The following is a 23,062-nucleotide window of genomic DNA, read 5'->3' on the forward strand; positions in this document are numbered from 1 at the left end:
CATTTTGGAGTAATTTTTATTGTAAATGGCATCAAACACATGGAAATCATGTGTTTGATGTATTTGATACCATTCCACTTATTCCACTCCAGCCATTACCACGAGCCCGTCCTCCCTAATTAAGGTGCCACCAACCTCCTGTGTTCTAAACACTTTTACATTAATGTGGATGCTACCATGATTATGGATAATCCTGAATCAATCATGAATAATGATGAGTGAGAAAGTTACAGAAGGTCAAAGATCATACCCCCAAGGCATGCTAACCTCCCCTGTTATTGGTAATGGTGAGAGGTTAGCATGTCTTGGGGGCACTTGTATTAGTATACTGGACAAGATTATGTATGTATGTACGTAGGTGCCTGCATACAGGCTGTGTTCAGGTCATTGTAAACGTATAATACTCATAATATGGTATTTTGCAAAGTAAAAAAACTAAAAATTTTAGCTGATGCAAAACCAGTAGATGAGAGTAAGGGAAAAGCACATTTCAGGAAATGTGTAGGAACTAATGAATGTAGACCATCTGACTATGAGTGTGTGTATGTGGTATATGGACGTTATGGACACTGAGTGTACTGTATGTGTTTGTATGCATGTACTGCACTGTGCAGTATAAATGTTCCTCAGTGTGTTTACATTTGATATTAAAAATTATTAGATGAAATATCTGTATGTTTGAATAATTCCTCAGACTCTGGCATGTGTGGAACTATGTCATTCTCTAATTTTGGTGGTGTGTGAGCCCTGTTTCAGTCCCTCCTCAAGGAAGTCCAGTGTTTGCAGTTGAGTTGGTTCTGCATGCATCAGAATCGTATGTCCAATACACAGGAATGTGTATATTTGATAGTTTCCCAGTTAAAATTCTTCATTTTTCTCAGATGAAGCACAGCCTGAAGGAGAGGAGGGTAAGATACGTTTCACTGGACTGTATGAACTATCAGAGGATGCCTTTGTACTGTATGACTGCGAACACAACCTATGTGTCAACTGTCAACAGCAGACCTGGGTCAAATACATATAGGTCAAACACTTTAAAATATTTGTTCCGAGCTTGATTTAGTTTGCCCAGTACAATTGAACTAATGAAATAGCTGCAAAACTGCAAACTACAATAGCCCACCTCAAATGCTATCAAGTATTTGACATATGTATTTGACTCATGTATTTGTCCCCAGTCTGGTCTATTTAAGCAAGGCCTGGGGGGTTGTGGTATATTGTGAATATACCACGGCTAAGGGGTGTACTTATGCATGAAGAGACAAATATGTAATTTTGCTGAACTATCCCTTTAGTTAATCAAAATTACATGTTTATATATTTGTTTCCTTACTTTAAAAGCAGTCTATGGACAAGGAGAGACTGCAAATAAGGAAATAAATATATACAGTTGTAAATATATACAGTACATTCCTTTAATGGGGATAGCAGAAGAAACAACAATGATGTATTTGTATATTTTGTGTAATATATGAATGTTTGGATACTTTTGGATGTACAGTGTGTGGAATTTTGCACCATGCACAACATGTATGGGCCTGTACGTGTTGATTGCCTGAGTAATGAAAAATGTATGCACTCACTAACTCTGGATAAGAGCGTCTGATAAATGACTAAAAATGTTTTTAAAAATGTTATGCCATACAATGTATGTATGTATGTATGTATGTATGTACAGTTAATTGGTGTTATTTTAAAATTGTTTGCATATGGTTAAACATTCTATAATGGTTTTGTTTGGTCTTGGACATGGCAACACCATATCATTGTCTTTGATGGTGCATGATTGCAGCACAATAATTGTTTAGAATTAAATTGTCTGATTACTGTAGTTGTATTTTTCTCAAGGAGTACTTTGTATTCCCAGGAAAGGGAGAATGAAAATGTCATAATTTCCTTCTCTTTCCCAAGGAACTATGACCAGTGTTCATTATCAGAGGCAAAAGCTTGTACATTTTTTTATAATTTGATTTTTGGAAATACATACAGTATATGTATTGCAAATATTTATTTGGAAATATATATTTGGAATATAGCTACGAGCAGCAATGAACAGTGTTCACAGGATGAAAGAAAGGACACAACATCAGTTCGATAACAAAGCAAGCACTATCATGTAGGAGCTACTGTATATTCCTTTATGTGCAATCAGTGAAAGCATTATCTCGCAATACCACAAGAATAACACAAGGGAAGTTTAGTCTAGTGCTTTAGGTCGGTTATCTTTGAATGCAGCAGATAATCATTATTAAAATAATTACTTAATGTATTGAGTTTATGTACCAATTCTGGGGTCAATTGGTTTATGTTAAGATTTGTTAAATATTTTCAGCATTAGTGTATTGGCATATTGCAGTCATCTTTGAATTCTGGGACTTTATTTTGTCAATCTGTTTATGTAAATTATTTAAATCTCAGTTGGTACACTCCACATTAGCGTTCCAAAATACTTCAATACACTCTCACAGCTGTAATACGCTGACTGCAAGAGGCAGGACTTCCTGTTTCAAATGTTCCCTAATAAAATATCCACTTTTCACTACGTTCTGACCACATAATAGGGCAACAATACAGTGGGGAGAAAAAAATGTATTTAGTCAGCCACCAATTGTGCAAGTTCTCCCACTTAAAAAGATGAGAGAGGTCTGTAATTTTCATCATAGGTACACGTCAACTATGACAGACAAATTGAGACATTTTTTTCCAGAAAATCACATTGTAGGATTTTTAATGAATTTATTTGCAAATTATGGTGGAAAATAAGTATTTGGTCACCTACAAACAAGCAAGATTTCTGGCTCTCACAGACCTGTAACTTCTTCTTTAAGAGGCTCCTCTGTCCTCCACTTGTTACCTGTATTAATGGCACCTGTTTGAACTTGTTATCAGTATAAAAGACACCTGTCCACAACCTCAAACAGTCACACTCCAAACTCCACTATGGCCAAGACCAAAGAGCTGTCAAAGGACACCAGAAACAAAATTGTAGACCTGCACCAGGCTGGGAAGACTGAATCTGCAATAGGTAAGCAGCTTGGTTTGAAGAAATCAACTGTGGGTGCAATTATTAGGAAATGGAAGACATACAAGACCACTGATAATCTCCCTCGATCTGGGGCTCCACGCAAGATCTCACCCCGTGGGGTCAAAATGATCACAAGAACGGTGAGCAAAAATCCCAGAACCACACGGGGGGACCTAGTGAATGACCTGCAGAGAGCTGGGACCAAAGTAACAAAGCCTACCATCAGTAACACACTACGCCGCCAGGGACTCAAATCCTGCAGTGCCAGATGTGTCCCCCTGCTTAAGCCAGTACATGTCCAGGCCCGTCTGAAGTTTGCTAGAGTGCATTTGGATGATCCAGAAGAGGATTGGGAGAATGTCATATGGTCAGATGAAACCAAAATAGAACTTTTTGGTAAAAACTCAACTCGTCGTGTTTGGAGGACAAAGAATGCTGAGTTGCATCCAAAGAACACCATACCTACTGTGAAGCATGGGGGTGGAAACAACATGCTTTGGGGCTGTTTTTCTGCAAAGGGACCAGGACGACTGATCCGTGTATAGGAAATAATGAATGGGGCCATGTATCATGAGATTTTGAGTGAAAACCTCCTTCCAACAGCAAGGGCATTGAAGATGAAACGTGGCTGGGTCATTCAGCATGACAATGATCCCAAACACACCGCCCGGGCAACGAAGGAGTGGGGCGGTGTAAGAAGCATTTCAAGGTCCTGGAGTGGCCTAGCCAGTCTCCAGATCTCAACCCCATAGAAAATATTTGGAGGGAGTTGAAAGTCTGTGTTGCCCAGCGACAGCCCCAAAACATCACTGCTCTAGAGGAGATCTGCATGGAGGAATGGGCCAAAATACCAGCAACAGTGTGTGAAAACCTTGTGAAGACTTACAGAAAACGTTTGACCTGTGTCATTGCCAACAAAGGGTATATAACAAAGTATTGAGAAACTTTTGTTATTGACCAAATATTTATTTTCCACCATAATTTGCAAATAAATTCATTAAAAATCCTACAATGTGATTTTCTGGATTTTTTTCTCTCTCATTTTGTCTGTCATAGTTGACGTGTACCTATGATGAAAATTACAGGCCTCTCTCATCTTTTTAAGTGGGAGAACTTGCATAATTGGTGGCTGACTAAATACTTTTTTCCTCCACTGTATACATAAGGTTTACATGCCTAATTTCATGGTCCCATGTCCATCAGTTCAGTTCTTATAGCCCTGGTGTGATATGGTGCCATCTAGTGCTGTAGCATGGCCGACTTTGAATGCAGCAACTAATCATTGAGTCTACAGTATATACCAAATCTGGAGTCAATCTGGCTTATGGTTCACGAGAAGAAGATGTTAAAAGTATTTTTAGCATTAGCATATGTGCTAAGATGCATCTATAGGTACAGTGTGGCTATATTTGAATGCAGCAACTACAGTATTTATCAAAACTGTTCAAGACTGATGTAATGAGTCTAAATACAAAATCTGGACTGAATCTGACGTATGGTTCATGAGGAGAAGATGATTGCAGAGGATTTTGAGCATTAGCATTACATATGCAAATAATTCGTTGTTTATAGTTTCGTTGTGTTTTTAGATATCAATACCAAATTCAGTGTGGTTCATCTTAGGGACATCCATGGTAGCGATGACAAGTTTCAAGTTGATAGGCCACTGTGGAGTGTATTTACAGTGGTTTAAATGGACATGTAAAATCTGATTTTTTATTTGTCAATAACTTAGCCATCTTTTCATCAAACGTAAGTTAAGACGTACCATGTCCATACATTCCAAATTTGGTGTGATTTGGTACTGGTTCATGAGAAGAAGATTTTTGAAGTGTTTGGTAGAATATTTTTAGTATGGGCTAATATGCATCTAATGGTGAAGTGTGGCCATCTTTGAATGAATGCATCAATGTTATTTTCTCAAACTCTTTAGGGACTATTGTGATGAGTCCAAAGACCACATTCCGAGTGAATCTCACTTTTAGTCCATGAGAAGATTTTTGGGGGGATTATTTTAAGCATTAGTGTTACATAGTCCAAAAAGTGAATTGTTAATAGTTTCCTTATTTTTGTAAAGATATTAATGCCAAACTTAACATGGGTCATCATGGTAATGTATTTGATGACCCTAAAACGTTTCAAGTAGATAGGCCATTGTGCAGTGGATTTACAAAGGATTTAAATGGACACCAATCCCTTAGCTTTTCTCAAACTAAATTCAGATATGTACCATGGGCCTACATACTGAATTTGGTGTTAGTTGTTAGTTTTTCAAAGGTCTTCAAACATTTTCAAATTGGAGGAAAATATATCCTGATGGACCTTATGGGTCCTTGAGCGAAATTTGTTTAGCATGAGGAAAGACGCCTACATACAAAGTTTCAAGTCACTAGGTCAAACAGGGTGACGGATATGAGGATTTAAGTGAGACTGCTTATAACAGCGCCCCCTATTGGCCAATCAGTGACATATTTGACCAAGTTACTCATTGCCTCTAGTTCCTGTGTGCCAAATTAGAAAACAAGTTACCAGTCCATGCTTGAGTTATTTGACCATGTCAAGGAATTTTTTTTAAATCCAGCTTCACTGTGAACCCCTAAATATATATTTGGAAAGACATATTGATGATTTAATCATTACAATGTGTTATTATTATCAGAGGCACCTGCAGAGGCACCTGCAGCCACTGGTGAGGCTAATTATATTCGGGGAAAAGGGAAGCCACTGGTGAGGCTAATTATATTTGGGGAAAAGGGAGAATTAATATGTCATAATTTTTTTCTCTTTCCCAAGGAAATATAATGGTCGTTATCAGAATTCAAAAAGTTTTTGATTGGAAACAGATATTGATTAATCATTTATAATGTGTTTATTATTTTTAGAGGCACCTGCTGAGGCAGCTCCAGCCCCAAGTGAGAATGTAAATGTGGAACGTTGTTTATATTATCTGTCTCCTCTGTATATTCTTAGATATTAAGTCACCTATTTAGGGGACTTTGAGTGGTTCTGGACCAGTTCCGACTGACATTTTGGTGTACAAAGCGCTCTGTGAACATCGTAGGGTCCTGTTCCTTATTGTGCCAGAAAGCCCCATCAGTCTGCTCTCCACTACCACTCTCTCAGCGGAGCTGACTTAAAATGTCAGGTTCCAGACCCACATTTGCATAGGGAGTGACGTGTCACATTTTCTGACCTATCCAGACAAATAATCGATTTGATCTCCCTGTGAGCAACGGAGCCCAGCCTGGGAGATGGCATAATGAAAGGGGACAGTCAAGCGAATCCAAGTTGTGGTTTCATCTCACTCTGGTATTCCCTGCCGGATTTAGAGCTCTCAACATGAAACAATACTAAATCATTTCATAGAATTGAAACAAGACCACTTACTCTTGGTCACAGACAGACTAAATCACTTCTGCTTAAAGCTGAAGTTGTAACGGTGTCTCTGTGCCACTCAGTGGAAGGTTTTGGAAGAAAAGTATCTGTCGTCAGTTATGAAATGGTGCCAATATTGTACTGTAACTAATGATTATATTTATTTTACAGTTATAATAAAGGTGAAATCTTATAGTAAGTCGTTTATAATTTGATTGTTATTATATTTAGAAAACATTTCAGTCATTTCAAGCCCTATTGCCTCACTTTTGTTGAATAGAAGAACCAATTATTTTTTTACGGCATATTTGTACTACAGTATGTACTTGAGCTTGTGTCCTCAAAAGGGAGTACACCTCAGCATTTATAACAATACAAATCTAAAACTATGCAACATTAGCAGTTCTTGTTTATGGCCATCTCATGAAAAATAATTACGTTTGGGTATGTCTTTTTAGGCGTAAATCTACATTTTGCCCTATCATTCAAGACGGCACCAAAAGAGAATTTGTCATTTTCTGATACCAAAACTGTATTGATTCATAAACGTCTAAAGCCTCAAGTTGCATCGTATTTATTAGGCCTACTTACCAATGGCTTTAAAGAAAACCGGATAAAAGGCTGTAGTAATGGAATAGCCATTGTAGTCAAAAATGTGTTTTTCAACACTACTTTTCAAGGGGTTATCTGGTAATACATTTAAAGCATTTATTCATTCTTATGCTTTACAAATGAACAATAAATGTTATAAATGCTTATGAATTATAATGCTTATAAATGCTTGTACATGTTTACAATGAAGCAGTGTTGTAGTAGCCTACCCGAGACTACATATTGATTGTATCGGCTTTGACTCGGTCTCGGACAATAAGGACTCGTAATTTCTTCTCGAGACCAGCGAATTAAACAAATCATTATCAACAGCTCCCAGGGAGAGACCAGGGGAAGTGTATCTTTAGACCTGTTTGGGTTAGTGATAGTTAGTAGAGTGGCTCTCTATTTGCCCTCAGCGTGTATATTCTCACTATCAATTAAGTATGCTAAGTTGAGAGCCTATGAGAAGGTCTGTGAGAGGGTTTTATGCATGTATGCTTTTTTACATAATAGTATAGTTTAACAGGAATTATAAACGGTGGTTTGAGCCCTGAATGCTGATTGGCTGAAAGCTGTGGTATATCAGACCATATACCACAGGAATGACAGGACATATTTGTCCTGCTCTAATTACATTAGTAACCAGTTTATAATAGCAATAAGGCACCTCGGGGGTTTGTGGTATATGGCCAATGTACCACAGCTAAGGGCTGTATCCAGGCACTCCGTGTTACGTTGTGAAGAACAGCCCTTAGCCGCAATATATTGCCCATATACCACACCCCCTCGGGCTTTATTGCTTAAATATAAACCGTGTTGTTTGGATCGTGGATGCTGATTGGCTAAAACAGACTATGTGCAACGGGTATGATACAAAATACTTGTTTACTGCTTTATTGAAGTATCACTATGCATACCAAGGCAAATGACATAAGAAAACCAATAAGGCTTATATTAACACATTATTTCCCCTTGTTTCTAGCCTAGCAGTTGGTTTGCAACAACGGGGGTTTGTATAAACCTTGCTGTCTGTTTCACCGACTTCAGCAACAATGTAGAAATGTAGAAATGCGATCTCCCTGTAGCCTACCATAGAGAGTGAACGGTGTCCTGACGAAACAGCAACTTTTCTGACCTGACCCAGGCGAAATAATGCATCAGCATCATTACAATGGACAAACAAAAATGAAGCTGCTTTACTGTCATTTCAGCTGCAGAGGCTAACTAGCAAGTCGATGGCTAGCTAGCAAGTGACAAGAACGTTAGCCCACAGATGAAAGGTTAGCCTGCCTGCATAGCAAAAATTATTTGATTGCAACCAGATTTTCATCCAGACTATGTCCTCTGGTGGACGGATGAAATAGTATGAATTTACTTTTCAAAATAGTGTTTTTTATGAAAATATGTCAGTTATTGTTTTAATATGTTGGTAGCCGGTTTATAAAAGCAATAAGGCACCTCTGGGGTTTGTGGTATATGGCCAATATACCATGGCTAAGGGTTGTATCCAGGCACTCCGCTTTGAACTGTGCATAAGAACAATCCTTAACTGTGGTACTACATATTGGCCATACACCACACACCTTGGGCCTTATTGCTTAAGGATAAACGAATATCACGATATGCCTTGCTCATATCAATATCCAATGATATCGATATCATACTGAATTATCGATATTGGTGCCCACCACTATTATAAAGTCTTACCAACTTTTTGTAATGTTGTAGTAAAGTAGCCTACCTGCACACTCAATTGCTCTAACACATAGTTGTGGGGAAAAAATCATAGATCTTGATGACAAAAATCTTGATTACTTCAGAAAATAGCATTCTAATTCTGGATGTTGTGAAATGGTGAATCTGTTTAATAGTAACAAATTAACTGCTTTACTTTATTTAGAGACCCCTAGCATAACCAGCAGCACCATAAGAAGTAAAACATAACAAGAAACAATTCCTCCGTTGTCTGTCATGGTCGAAAGACTGTGGTCCAGTCCAGTATCTTGATTTTATGACTTGTTGATTTTCACAATTGTTTCAGTGGTATTGATTATTCTGGTAACATTCCTGCACAGTTAATATGGGTTTAAAGTATTATGATTCTTTCTGGATCTGTGTATGTATGTGGGTGTGTGTGTTACAAGATGTATCCAAACAATGGATTAGTGCTCATCCAAAAATGTCTGTTATGATTGTTCAAAACGTGCATATGTTACAAAAAAAGGGTGTGAGACCAGGTTATTTCCTTGTGCTTGCTTCCTTGTGTGTGTATGTATGTGTTTCAAGAGGTATCCAAACAACTGATTAGTGCTCATCAAAACATCTCTTTGTTAAAAATATGTATGTAAAAAAAATGGTATGAGACCAGGTTGCTTCCTTTTGCTTGCTTCCTGTGCAGGAGCAGGACAATTCTCAGCAACAAAAGAGTGATCAAATTAATATCCTACATCTGTGAGTGCGTGTGCGTATGTGTGTATGTGTGTGTTTGGAAGTGTGTTCTCATCTCTACCCTCACAACCCTCAGAGTCCCATCAGTCGCAGGAGATTACAGGACTGTTTCTTCAGCACCCTGAGACTACGGTTGCCGTGACAGGTTAGACAAACAACACTGCCAGTTGACTAATACTAGCTACATCCTAGCATGCATATACCAATTTGTCTTACTACCTTGTATTCACCTAGGCTATTTTTGCATTGAGTAGTTATTTGCTGAAAATAAATACTACAGTAGGCCTAATTCTGTCATGTACTTTACCAACCTGTTGCCCTGAAGTTTACACAATTCACCTGTACTGTAGGAACTTTGGTATAGGTACACTTACAAATAGAAAATGGCCAAAATTATACTCCTTTACTGGCTTTCTGAGTGTTGATTGTGAATGGCAGGAACGGACATTACGTTTACTGCCAAAGTGGACTCTACTACGCTATCAAGGAAACCCACCATTAAATGGCTGAAGGGGAAGTGGCTGGACCTGGGCAGCAAGGCAGGAAAACACATGCAGTTCAAAGAGACTTACGACAGAGCCACAAAGGTAGGTCTATGCAAGTGGGTGGGGTTGGCTGGATGGGAAGAGGACAAAAGTGTGTGAATGTTCTATGCATCACCAATCCCCCTCTCTCTCTCTCTCTCTCTCTCTCTCTCTCTCTCTCTGTCACTCGCTCACACTCACACACACACATACACTTAAATGTTCTACTCCACTTAGATCTACACCTGGGACATGAAGATAATCAAGGTGGTCCCTGGTGACGCTGGGGCCTACAGGTGTGAGGTCACCTCCAAAGACAAGTGTGACAGCAGCGCGTTTGACATCTCCGTGGAGGGTGAGTGGGACGTTTTGGGAACACTGACCACTGTCCCCTTAAGGCAGTGGTTCTCAAACCTCTTCTCAGGGACCCCAAGACATTTCACAATTTATTTGTAGCCCTTAACTACCACCACATCTGATTCATCTACAAGGCTTGATGATGAGCTGAATCATCAGGTGTGCTACCTTTGAAATGGATGAAATACATGGAACGATTGGGGGTTCCTGAGAAGAGGTTTAAGAACCACTGCCTCAAGGGACCCAAGGGACCCTTTAAGTTAAAGGCATATTTTGTTGGTATGTTCTGTAGAGCAGAAGGCATCATAGCCTTTGTCAGGAGGTGATGATGTATCACCCATAAACCTAAAAAAATGATCAATGTCAAGTTATACCTAAATACTGAATGGAAAATGTTATTTACCATCTATTATTCCTTCTATTCAGAATTTCAAAAAGAACAGTTAGAAGATTGTATGATGTGTTTTTTGCTATTGGATTAAATGTTAGTTAAAATGACTAAACAGTGAGCCTATCATTATCTGATGTATCGAAAAATGTGTTAAACTCCAATGAATGCACAATCAAAGGTTCTTAACATAAGAAAGGGGTATTACAAGTGCGGCAGGTTGTCAAGGGCTGATGTGGATGCGGTGTTGGAGTCAGGCGCAGGACACAGAAGCTTAGTCGAACCGACTTTAATTGTCAAATAGACGAATACAAAAATAACGGGCCTCAACACACAGGAGGCGAGCGATTACGCAAATGGTGCGTAAAACACGAAACACTAGAAAACAATAAACATACACCAACGGACAGGCATTCAACAACACACAACTGCAAACAAAACCAAAGGAAACTTATAGGTGACCTAATCAATACATAATACGAAACAGGTGCACCAACAAGACAAAACCAAACAAACATAGAGAACATCAAGCGGTAGCAGCTAGTACTCCGGGGACGACGAACGCCGAAGCCTGCCCGAACAAGGAGGAGGAGCAGTCTCGGCGGAATTCGTGACAGTACCCCCCCCTTGACACGCGGCTCCAGCCGTGCGCCGACCCGGCCTCGGGGGACGGCCAGGAGGACGTGGAGCAGGGCGCGTAGGATGACTCCGGTGGAACTCAGTCAGGAGGGATGGATCTAAAATGTCCCTCCTAGGCACCCAGCACCGTTCCTCCGGACCGTACCCCTCCCACTCCACGAGATATTGTAGACCCCCATCCGACGTCTCGAATCCACGATGGACCGGACTGAGTACGCCGGAGCCCCTCGATGTCCAGTGGGGGCGGAGGGGTCTCTCTTATCTCACTCTCCTGGAGTGGACCAGCTACCACCGGCCTGAGGAGAGACACATGGAACGAGGGGTTAATGTGATAGTCATTAGGCAGTTGCAACTTGTAACACACCTCGTTCAATCTCCTCAGGACTTTAAATGGCCCCACAAACCGCCGGCCAAGCTTACGGCAGGGCAGGCGAAGGGGCAGGTTTCGAGTTGAGAGCCAGACTCGATCTCCAGGGGCGTATACTGGACCCTCACTGCGGTGGAGATCGGCGCTCCCCTTCTGCCTGCGGATGGCCCGCTGCAGATGTACGTGCAGCGTTCCACGTCTCCTCCGAGCGCCGAAACCACTCATCCACCGCAGGAGCCTCGATCTGGCTCTGATGCCATGGTGCCAGAACCGGCTGATAACCTAACACACACTGAAAAGGGGTCAGGTTAGTAGAGGAGTGGCGGAGAGAGTTCTGAGCCATCTCTGCCCAGGGGAAATATCCCGACCACTCCTCCAGCCGGCCCTGGCAATAGGATCTCAGAAACCTACCCACATCCTGGTTCACTCTCTCCACCTGCCCATTACTCTCAGGGTGGTAACCCGAGGTAAGGCTAACCGAGACCCCCAAGCGTTCCATGAACGCCCTCCAGACTCTAGAGGTGAATTGGGGACCCCGATCAGACACTATATCCTCGGGAACCCCGTAGTGCCGGAAGACGTGGGTGAACAAAGCCTCAGTGGTCCGTAGGGCAGTAGGGAGACCCGGCATTGGAATGAGATGACAGGCCTTAGAGAACCGATCCACAACGACCAGAATAGTGGTATTCCCCTGAGAGGGGGGAAGGTCCGTGACAAAGTCCACCGAGAGGTGAGACCACGGCCGTTGTGGAACGGGCAGGGGTTGTAACTTCCCCCTGGGCAGGTGTCTAGGCGCCTTACACTGAGCGCACACCGAGCAGGAGGAGACATAAACCCTCACGTCCCTAGCCAATGTTGGCCACCAGTACTTAACACTAAGGCAGTGCACTGTCCGGCCAATACCTGGATGTCCAGAGGAGGGTGACGTATGAGCCCAATAAATGAGACGATCATGGACCTCGAGCGGCACGTACGTCCGACCCACTGGACACTCTGGGGGAGTAGGGTCGGTGCGTAACGCCCGCTCAATTTCAGCATCGACCTCCCATACCACCGGTGCCACCAGACAAGACTCCGGCAGTATGGGAGTGGGCTCAATGGACCTCTCCTCTGTGTCATACCGCCAGGACAGGGCGTCTGCCTTACCGTTCTGGGACCCTGGGATGTAAGTGATCTTAAAAACGAACCGGGTCAGGAACATGTTCCACCTAGCCTGACGAGGGTTCAATCTCCTAGCTGCCCGGATGTACTCCAGGTTACGATGGTCAGTCAGAATGAGAAAAGGGTGTTGAGCCCCCTCAAGCCAATGCCTCCACACCTTTAGGGCTTGAACCACGGCTAACAGCTCCCTGACCCCTACGTCATGATTACGCTCCGCCGAGCAGAGCTTCTTAGAATAAAAAGCGCAGGGACGGAGCTTAGGAGGCGTGCCGGAGCGTTGCGACAGAACTGCCCCAATACCGGCCTCTGACGCGTCCACCTCTACCTGGAACGCTAAAGCGGGGTCCGGGTGCGCCAGCACAGGAGCCGAAGTGAACAGGTCCTTCAGTTTACAAAACGCCCTGTCCGCTTCAGCCGACCACTGCAAACGCACCGGGCCCCCCTTCAGCAGGGAAGTAATGGGAGCTGCTACCTGTCCAAAACCCCGGATAAACCTCCGGTAGTAATTGGCAAAACCCAAAAACTGCTGCACCTCTTTAACAGTGGTTGGGGTTTGCCAGTTACGCACGGCTGACACACGGTCAATCTCCATCTTCACCCCTGACGCTGACAACCGATGACCCAAGAAGGAGATGGACTCCTGGAAAAACAGACATTTATCTGCCTTGACATACAAGTCATGCTCCAACAGCCTCCCCAACACTCGGCGCACCAGGGCTACATGCTCGGCTCGTGTAGCAGAGTACACTAGGATGTCGTCAATGTACACTACCACTCCCTGCCCATGCAGGTCCCGAAGATCTCGTCCACAAATGATTGGAAGACTGAAGGAGCATTCATTAACCCGTATGGCATGACAAGATACTCATAATGACCTGAGGTGGTACTAAATGCCGTCTTCCATTCATCTCCCTCCCTAATGCGCACCAAGTTATAAGCGCTCCTGAGATCCAGTTTTGTGAAGAAACGTGCTCCGCGTAATGATTCAGTCATACTCGCAATCAGAGGAAGAGGGTAACTGTATTTCACAGTGATCTGATTGAGACTACGGTAATCAATACACAGGCGCAACCCTCCATCCTTCTTCTTCACAAAAAAGAAACTCGAGGATGCAGGGGAAGTGGAGGGCCGTATGTATCCCTGTCTCAGGGACTCAGCTATGTATGTCTCCATAGCCGCCGTCTCCTCGAGACAGAGGATACACATGGCTCCGCGGGAGTGCCGCACCTGTCTGGAGGTTTATCGCACAATCTCCCTGTCTATGAGGTGGCAATCGCGTCGCCCTCGTCTTGCTGAACACGAGTGCCAAATCCTCATACTCAGGGGGAATGTGCATTGCGGGCACTTGGTTCGGACTCTCCACCGTGGTCGCCCCAACGGAAACACCTAAACATCGCCCAACACACTGGCCAGACCATTCCTTGAGAGCCCTCTGTTGCCACGAAATGGTGGGGTCATGGGTGATTAACCAAGGAAGCCCCAGCACCACGTGATACGCAGGGGAGTCAATTATGTACAACTGAATAATCTCCTCATGACCCCCCTGCGTCTTCATCTTTAGTGGCGCTGTGACCTCCAGATCCCAACGGGCGGCTATCTAGGGCATGGACAGGAAAGGGTGCATCAACGGGCAGGAGGGGAATCCCTAACTTAGAACAAAATTTCCGATCAATAAAATTCCCAGCTGCGCCTGAATCGACTAGCGCCTTATGCTGGGAATGAGATGCAACCTGAGGAAATACCACAGGTATACACAAGTGAACAACAGAGAGCTCTGGGTGAGTGGGGTGCCTACTCACCTGAAATGACTCCCCAGTGCGCGACCTGTTGCCCCGATTCCCTGGAGACCCTCCCCAGCAGCTAGCCGCAGTGTGTCCTCCACGGCCACAGCTGGTGCAGGGGACGGCCCCCCTCGGGTTCTCTCTCCTTCTCTCTCTAGCGCCAGCACCCCCGAGCTCCATAGGGCTCGGCTCGGAGGTACTGGGGGATGGAATGGACGGCCCCAACTCGGGACGTCCGCGGGTGGCCAGCAGGGTATCCAGACGAATGGACATGTCCACTGGTCTAGCTGGTCGAAGGACAGGTTGGTGTCCCTGCAGGCCAGCTCTCGACGAACGTCCTCACGCAGGCTACACCGATAGTGGTCGACGAGGGCCCTCTCATTCCACCCCGCATCCGCCACTAGAGTCCGGAAAAACAGGGCGAACTCCTGTGCGCTCCTCTTCCCCTGTCGGAGGTGGAACAGACGCTCCCCCGCCGCTTTACCCTCAGGAGGGTGATCGAAAACAGCCCTGAAGCGGCGGGAGAACTCCGCGTAGCTGATGGTGGCGGCGTCTATTCCCCTCCATTCGGCGTTGGCCCACTCCAACGCCTTGCCGGAGAGACAGGAGATGAGGGCGGAAATGCTCTCGTATCCCGAGGGCACCGGGTGTATGGTGGCCAGGTAGAGTTCACCTGAAGGAGGAACCCCTGACACCCGGCTGCGGTGCCATCATACGCCCTCGGGAGCGAGAGCCGAATCCCACTGGATTCCGGAGCTGGTCTGGTGGGGCTGGCCGATGGTGGTGGTAATGTAGGAGGAGGTGTGGGCACACCTCCCCTTTCCCATCGGCGCAGGGTGTTCATAACCTCCTGCATGGCGGAGCCGAGTTGCTGGATCCTGGCGTCCTGGCAGCTGACCCGATCCTCCAGCAACTCGGTCGCCGCCGCTGCTCCTGCTGACTCCATATTCTGGTGTGTTGTTCTGTCAAGGGCTGATGTGGATGCGGTGTTGGAGTCAGGCGCAGGACACAGAAGCTTAGTCGAACCGACTTAAATTGTCAAATAGACAAATACAAAAATAACGGGCCTCAACACACAGGAGGCGAGCGATTACGCAAACGGTGCGTAAAACACTAAACACTACAAAACAATAAACATACACCAACGGACAGGCGTTCAACAACACACAACTGCAAACAAAACCAAAGGAAACTTATAGGTGACCTAATCAATACATAATACGAAACATGTGCACCAACAAGACAAAACCAAACAAACATAGAGAACATCAAGCGGTAACAGCTAGTACTCCGGGGACGACGAACGCCGAAGCCTGCCCGAACAAGGAGGAGGAGCAGTCTCGGCGGAATTCGTGACACAGGTAGCCTAGCCGTTAATAGCATTGGACAAGTAACCGGAAGGTTGCTTGTTCGAAACCCCGAACCGACTAGGTGAAACATCTGTCCGTGCCGTTAAGCACGGCATTTAACCCTAATTGCTCTGGATAAGAGCGTCTGCTAAATGACTAATCAGTTTAGAGTTTAAATGCACGCAACTGTAAACCAGATGTGTTCTTTATGCAATCCCTCTTATTCCAGCTGTGGCTATTGAGGAGGAACATGATATTATGGCCGCATTCAAAAGAACGTAAGCATTTTTATTCATGTTTGAGCTTGTTAGTATTTCTTTGTGTGTGCATGCGCGTGTGTGTGCACGTGCACACCTGTATACGTGTATGATTGTGTGCTATTCATAATATGTTTGACTGCATTTCAGCACAATATAATGTCCATTGCATTTTATGTAATAGAAATCTGCTTAATCTAGAATGACATCTTATTTTGTGTACTGTCTTTCTCTAATTAGGGATGCTGGGGAGGATGAAGGCAGTCTGGATTTCAGTGCTTTGCTGAAAGCTACCAAAAAGTGAGCACTGTTAACACTGTGTGCCTTATGTAGGTATCACATACAGTACCAGGGATCAGGGATCACCTACCACATTCCAGGGATCAGGGATCACCTACCACATTCCAGGGATCAGGGATCACCTACCACATTCCAGGGATCATATACAGTGCATTTGAAAAGTATTAAGACCCCTGACTTTTTCCACATTTTGTTACGTTACAGCCTTATTCTAAAGTTGATTAAATTGTTGTTTTTTCTCTTCAATCTACACACAATATCCCATAATGACAAAGCAAAAACAGGTTTTTAGACATTTTTGCAAATGTATATATAAAAAAAACTTTAATATCACATTTGCATAAGTATTCAGACTCTTTACTCAGTACTTTGTTGAAGCACCTTTGGCAGCAATTACAGCCTCGCGTCTTCTTGGGTATGACGCTACAAGCTTGGCACACCTGTATTTGGTGAGTTTCTCCCATTCTTCTCTGCAGATCCTCTCAAGCTCTGTCAGGTTGGATGGGGAGCGTCGCTACACAGCTATTTCCTGGCTGGGCCACTCAAGGACATTCAGACACTTGTCCCGAAGCCACTCCTGCGTTGTCTTGCTTAGGGTCGTTGTCCTGTTGGAAGGTGAACCTTCACCCCAGTCTGAGGCCCTGAGCGCTTTGGAGCATGTTTTCATCAAGGATCTCTCTGTACTTTGCTCCGTTGATCTTTCCCTCGATCCTGACTAGTCTCCCAGTCCCTGCCGCTGATAAACATCCCCACAGCATGATGCTGCCACCACCATGCTTCACCGTAGGGATGGTGCCAGCTTTCCTCCAGACGTGACTCATGGCAATCAGGCCAAATAATTCAATGTTGGTTTCATCAGACCCGATAATCTTGTTTCTCATGGTCTGAGAGTCCTTTAGGTGTCTTTTGGCAAACTCTAAGCGGACTGTCATGTGCCTTTTACTGAGGAGTGGCTTCCGTCTGGCCACTCTACCACAAAGGCCTGATTGGTGGAGTGCTGCAGAGATGGTTGTCCTTCTTAAAGGTTCTCCCATCTCCACAGAGGAACACTGGAGCTCTGTCAGAGTGACCATCGGGTTCTTGGTCACCTCCCAGAACAAGGCCCTTCTCCCCCGATTGCTCAGTTTGGCCGGGCGGCCAGCTCTAGGAAGAGTCTTGGTGGTTCCAAACTTCTTCCATTTAAGAATGATGGAGGCCACTGTGTTCTTGGGGACCTTCAATGCTGCAGACATTTTTTGGTACCCTTCCCCAGATCTGTGCCTCGACACAATCCTGTCTCGGATCTCTACGGACAATTCCTTCGACATCATGGCTTGGTTTTTGCTCTGATATGCACTGTCAACTGTGGGACCTTATATAGACAGGTGTGTGCCTTTCCAAATCATGTCCAATCAATTGAATTTACCACAGGTCGACTCCAATCAAGTTGTAAAAACATCTCAAGGATAATTAATGGAAACAGGATGCACCTGAGCTCAATTTCAAGTCTCATAGCAAAGGGTCTGAATACTTATGTAAATAAGGTGTTTTTATTAATTTTTCATTTTTTTCTAAAAACCTGTTTTTGCTTTGTCATTTTGGGGTATTGTCTGTAGATTGATGAGAAAAAAACAATTTAATCCATTTTTGAATGTGGGAAAAGTCAAGAGGTCGGAATACTTTCCGAATGCACTGTACATACCAAAAATGTATATATGATTACATTATTATTGTTAATAGGCTATTATTTTTCATGCTACATCCATTTGCAGTGTACAGTACATCCCTTAATGTAGCCTATCCTTTAAATTACACGTACAAAGGTGATTGGATGGTATGATAGAACGTGCTGGAACGAGTCGTTCGTTTGTAACAGTAATATTAAATGGAAAACTGAGAGTCACAGTGGAATGACCATTGATTTGATAGATTTTTGTGTTGTTGACTATGAAACCTCTCCCTTTGTCCACTCTCTTCATTTCGGACACTTCACCTTCATCTTTATCTCTTTCTTTCTTCCTTCCATCTTTCACCCACAGGAAGAAGAAGCCAGTTGAAGATGTGGAGAAGAAAGATGTGTGGGACCTTCTGAAGGACGCTCACCCCAGCCAGTATGAGAAGATTGCTTTTGAGTACGGCATTACAGACCTGAGGGGTCTGCTCAAGCGTCTAAAGAAGATGAAGACTGTTGAGCCCAAGCACAGCGATGGTAAGATGGAAAGGAGAGGGTAGGGAAGGGGAAATATTATTATATAAAAAAAATTTAAAAAGGTTTCTCAAAGTTCACCAAACTACCTTGCCAATCTTACAACAATTGTACCCAATGTCATGTTTTCTGTTTCCCCTGCAGCTTTCCTAAAGAGAATGGAGTCTGCCTACTCTGTGGATAAGGGCAAGAAAATCGTACTGACGGTGGAAGTGGTTGACCCAAATGCCCAGGTCAAATGGTTGAAGAACGGTCAGGAGATAAAATCATCAGCCAAGTACGCACACAAATAAACACAAATACACACACACACACACACACACACACACACACACACACACACACACACACACACACACACACACAGTCTTACTTGTGGGAACATACAATTCAGTCCCATTTAAAATCCTATTTTCCCTAACCTTAACCCAAAAACCTAACCTTAACCCTAACCCTAAACCTAACCTTAGCTCCTAACCCTAACCCTAAAACTAACCCTATTTCCTAAACCTAACCCTAACCCTAAACCTATTTCTAACCATAACACTAATTCTAACCATAACCCTAAACCCCCTAGAAATAGCATTTGACCTTGTGGGGACCAACAAAATGTCCCCAGTTGGTCAAATTTCTCTTGGTTTACTATTATTGAAAAGGTATAGTTAAACATGTCCACACACACACACACACACACACTATCGCACACACACATCCTAGCAGAGATTACTGGGAGACTGAGGCTCAGTGAGGGCCATTATGGTTAGAGTTTATCATGACTGAGGGCCGAACCCCAACTTGAGAAATGAGGGCGTAGCTAGAACCTTCGCATAAATTACTGATGTAAATAAGCTAGTCACATGCATCTCCTGTTAGGATATGGCCATAACTTACTGACGTAATACTAGCAAGGGGGAGCGACAGAAGTGGAATGCTTATTCATGGAGATGGAAACTAATGATTTACAAAGTAGATTCATAAAAGTCTATTTACGTGAGGAAGCTATAGGCTATATGACTGTTTCCTAGTGATTAGTTAACGTGACTTAACCCAAAACACCAAAAGCAAACTCACTAGGTCATCATGGAATAGTCAGACAACAAGATCAAGGTTTTCTTTTTTTTCAAGAGACGTTTTGCATCATGTAAGCCTTCCGTTGAACAATCTCCTTCAAAAGGCAATGTAGGCCTATCTATTTTTGTCTTCTCTCTGGAATGCTTTGGTAGAGCAGAGTCCTGTCTCTCAGTGGCGGCGTACAGTGCAATGCAAGATATGTGATTAATTAGACAGTAGGCCCTATCTGATTTACCGCAAGCTAAGATGGTGGTCTCCGCATCTCCTAGACTTGACTGGCAGCGCTGGAAAATAGCTCTCTAAAATTATCTCTCCACAACTCCATCATTCTAAATGGCGCTGCCATCAACACATTTTATTTATAGGAAGCCATAATCAGCTTCTCAGTGACCAACTGTAGTCCTCTGTAGCGCAGCTGGTAGAGCACGGCGCTTGTAACGCCAAGGTAGTGGGTTCGATCCCCGGGACCACCCATACACAAAAATGTATGCACGCATGACTGTAAGTCGCTTTGGATAAAAGCGTCTGCTAAATGGCATATTATTATTATTATTAAGTCACGTTGACAAGTCATATCATTCCCTGCACATAAACTCCTCATGCAGGTTTTTTGTTTGTTGTTTTTTTTATCAAAAGGGGCTTAGGTGGTGGGCTGAATTTTTGTTACAATTTTAGCGGTGTAGAGAAATCTTAGCAATTTTAAGTCAATTTCTGGCAATTCTACACATTTCTCCATGGAGCTGCAGTTTTAAAGCAAATTTCCTGAAAATGCTATTCATTTTGCCATGGCTAATGCTGTGTTCTTTTGCTCAAACATAATAACACAATCAATACTGCTCAATTCATTTTAATTATTTTTTTCTTTTATTTTGGTGATTGTTAGTTCTCAAAGATTATATTCTAAAAGAATGTATAGGTCAATTATCTTTTCTTCATACTTTGTATCTGGTTTTAGTCGTTTAAGTTTACACTAAAAACTGTTTGGACTTAAGCAGCCAGAAAAAACACTTAGGCTGCCCGCCGAAGCATTTTCTATGCAGAAAAATCCCTGCTCATGCACAAAGCCAGGTCTGAATCATTATCATGGACAAGGCTTAATTGAATGGTCATAGTTGTTTACTTGTGGCCTCGTGACAGTTTGGTTACCTTTACTGTACTTCACATCCGATTACTTGGTACTCTTAGCTAACTCTTAACTTAATACTCTAATATTCTTTATGAGATTTACTGTGGTACAAGAAAAATGAGCAACACTTTAGAAGACTAAAATAACCCATGCATTAGTTATTCTAAACGAATGACAGGTCAATCACTTTCATAAAACTGTAGATTGCCCTTTTATTCAAGTTTACATGTTGCTTATACATGTCTTGTAAACTGGCTTTTGGAGAATGTTAAACGACATTGTAACATTCATTTATGCTGCTGTCTGTCTGTCTGTCCATTTGTCCGTTTATCCGTCTATCTGTGCACCAGGTACATCATAGAAGCAATTGGTAACATCCGGACGCTCACCATCAACAAGTGTAGCCTTGCTGACGACGCTGCATACGAGTGTGTGGTTGGGGACGAGAAGTCCTTCACAGAGGTGTTTGTCAAAGGTATGCCTTCTTCTCACTTTTCTACACTCTTAGAAAAAAAGGTACTATCTAGAACCTAAAAGGGTTCTTCAGCTGGTCCCATATGAGAACCCTTTGAATAACCTTTTTTGGTTCCAGGTTGAACCCTTTTGGTTCATGGTAGAACCCTTTTGGGTTCCATGTAAAACCCTTTCCACAGAGGGTTCTACATGGAACCCAAAAGGGTTCTACCTGGAACCAAAAATAGTTTTTCAATGGTGACAGCTGTGTGGAGTTGTCATTTGTTGATGTCATGTATCATAAAGGGTACCTTATTGGAAAGTGTTACCCATGTATCCTTTATTTAATGAGGGGACCCCCATTTACATAGTAATCTTTTTTGCAATGAAACTTTGACCATCAGAATCATCCAGTATCCATATAATGACAATAATACCATAAAACAAAAAGATTTTGAATAATGTACAAAACATTTAAATAACATTGCAAGTAGCTGGTTGGAAGGTTATCCTTACCTTTTAAGTCAAGTGTAAGTTGTGTACGCTCACTGTCACTCAATTTTCAAAACTACTTTGCCCCTTAGGGCCACCGTGTAGCCAATGTAACAAGAAATAAACACAATGCTTTCTACACTGCACTTACAATAATGTCCCAGTTAAGGAACATGAAAATGGTGTCTTCTTGCTGTTGTCCTCTCCAGAGCCCCCGGTCACCATCACCAAGCTGCTGGATGATTACCACGTGGTGGTGGGAGAAAGGGTGGAGTTTGAGGTGGAGGTGTCTGTGGAGGGAGCACACGTTAACTGGTCAGTAAACCTTTCAGTAATGCTTTATTTTACAGTCTTGTTTAATCTGGTACCTTTATGGTATTTACATGGTGTTAACTAATAAATTGTGTAGTACAAATGTATACTTTATAGTACTAACCTCAAAGTTAAAAAAAAGTAAAAGTAAGTTCAGTTTGGTAGGTCTGAACCATTTTATGTTCCTAGTGTCTTAACAATTCACTAAGGTGTTTCTATGTCACCTACTCTCACTCCTCAGGATGTTTGAGGACCAAGAACTCACCAGGGACTCCCAGAAGTACCGCTTTAAGAAGGACGGGTTGAAGCACATGCTCATCATCCAAGAGGCTACACTGGAAGACATTGGAATGTACTGGTGCTTCACCAACGGCGGGCGAACCAAAGGAGAGCTGGAGGTTGAAGGTACCAATCTTTGTTTTAGGGAAAAGATTAGACAAATATTTTTCAGTCTTCATGGTGATTCAAATTCAGTCCTATATCTGCGGTGGATTTTTTGGTAATGTTATGGGCAAACACTTGTAGGTATGCTAGTTTGGGTATCCTCTCACTTTTCCCTCTCCCTCTCTCCCTGTCTCTCTCATTCCACATTCTCTTCATTCCTCTCTGCCCTCTCCCTGTTGCCCCCTCAGAGAAGGAACTGGAGGTGTTGCAGAGCATTGCTGACCTGACGGTGAAGGCCGAGGACCAGGCCATGTTCAAGTGTGAGGTGTCTGATGAGAAGGTGACAGGGAAATGGTTCAAAGATGGCGTGGAGGTGCTACCCAGCGATCACATCAAGCTGACCCACATCGGAAGGTACGGGACGGGAGAGACGTGGGGACAGGTTACGTGTCAAGTGACTGCACTTTAGATTGT

At 43.3% G+C, this 23,062-nt stretch overlaps 1 protein-coding gene across 5 annotated transcripts in view; it reads left to right on the plus strand.

The window, feature by feature from the left end:
• The window catches only part of LOC121567065 (myosin-binding protein C, fast-type), a 55,423-nt gene that overhangs the window by 23,125 nt on the left and 9,236 nt on the right, over positions 1-23,062 (plus strand). For 3 of the 5 annotated variants that reach the window (XM_041877020.1, XM_041877027.1, XM_041877032.1), the window contains 11 exons: positions 9,519-9,587; positions 9,881-10,029; positions 10,204-10,321; positions 16,238-16,286; positions 16,506-16,565; positions 18,584-18,753; positions 18,895-19,027; positions 21,298-21,422; positions 22,102-22,207; positions 22,446-22,609; positions 22,837-23,002. In XM_041877020.1, the coding sequence (XP_041732954.1) occupies positions 9,519-9,587; positions 9,881-10,029; positions 10,204-10,321; positions 16,238-16,286; positions 16,506-16,565; positions 18,584-18,753; positions 18,895-19,027; positions 21,298-21,422; positions 22,102-22,207; positions 22,446-22,609; positions 22,837-23,002 (1,309 nt within the window). Of the gene's footprint in view, positions 1-881; positions 909-9,518; positions 9,588-9,880; positions 10,030-10,203; positions 10,322-16,237; positions 16,287-16,505; positions 16,566-18,583; positions 18,754-18,894; positions 19,028-21,297; positions 21,423-22,101; positions 22,208-22,445; positions 22,610-22,836; positions 23,003-23,062 lie in introns of all 5 variants that reach the window. The other 2 variants (XM_041877011.1, XM_041877017.1) reach the window with 1 other exon arrangement.

The sequence above is a fragment of the Coregonus clupeaformis genome, chromosome 1 (assembly GCF_020615455.1).
Source record: "Coregonus clupeaformis isolate EN_2021a chromosome 1, ASM2061545v1, whole genome shotgun sequence".
Taxonomy (NCBI): domain Eukaryota; kingdom Metazoa; phylum Chordata; class Actinopteri; order Salmoniformes; family Salmonidae; genus Coregonus; species Coregonus clupeaformis.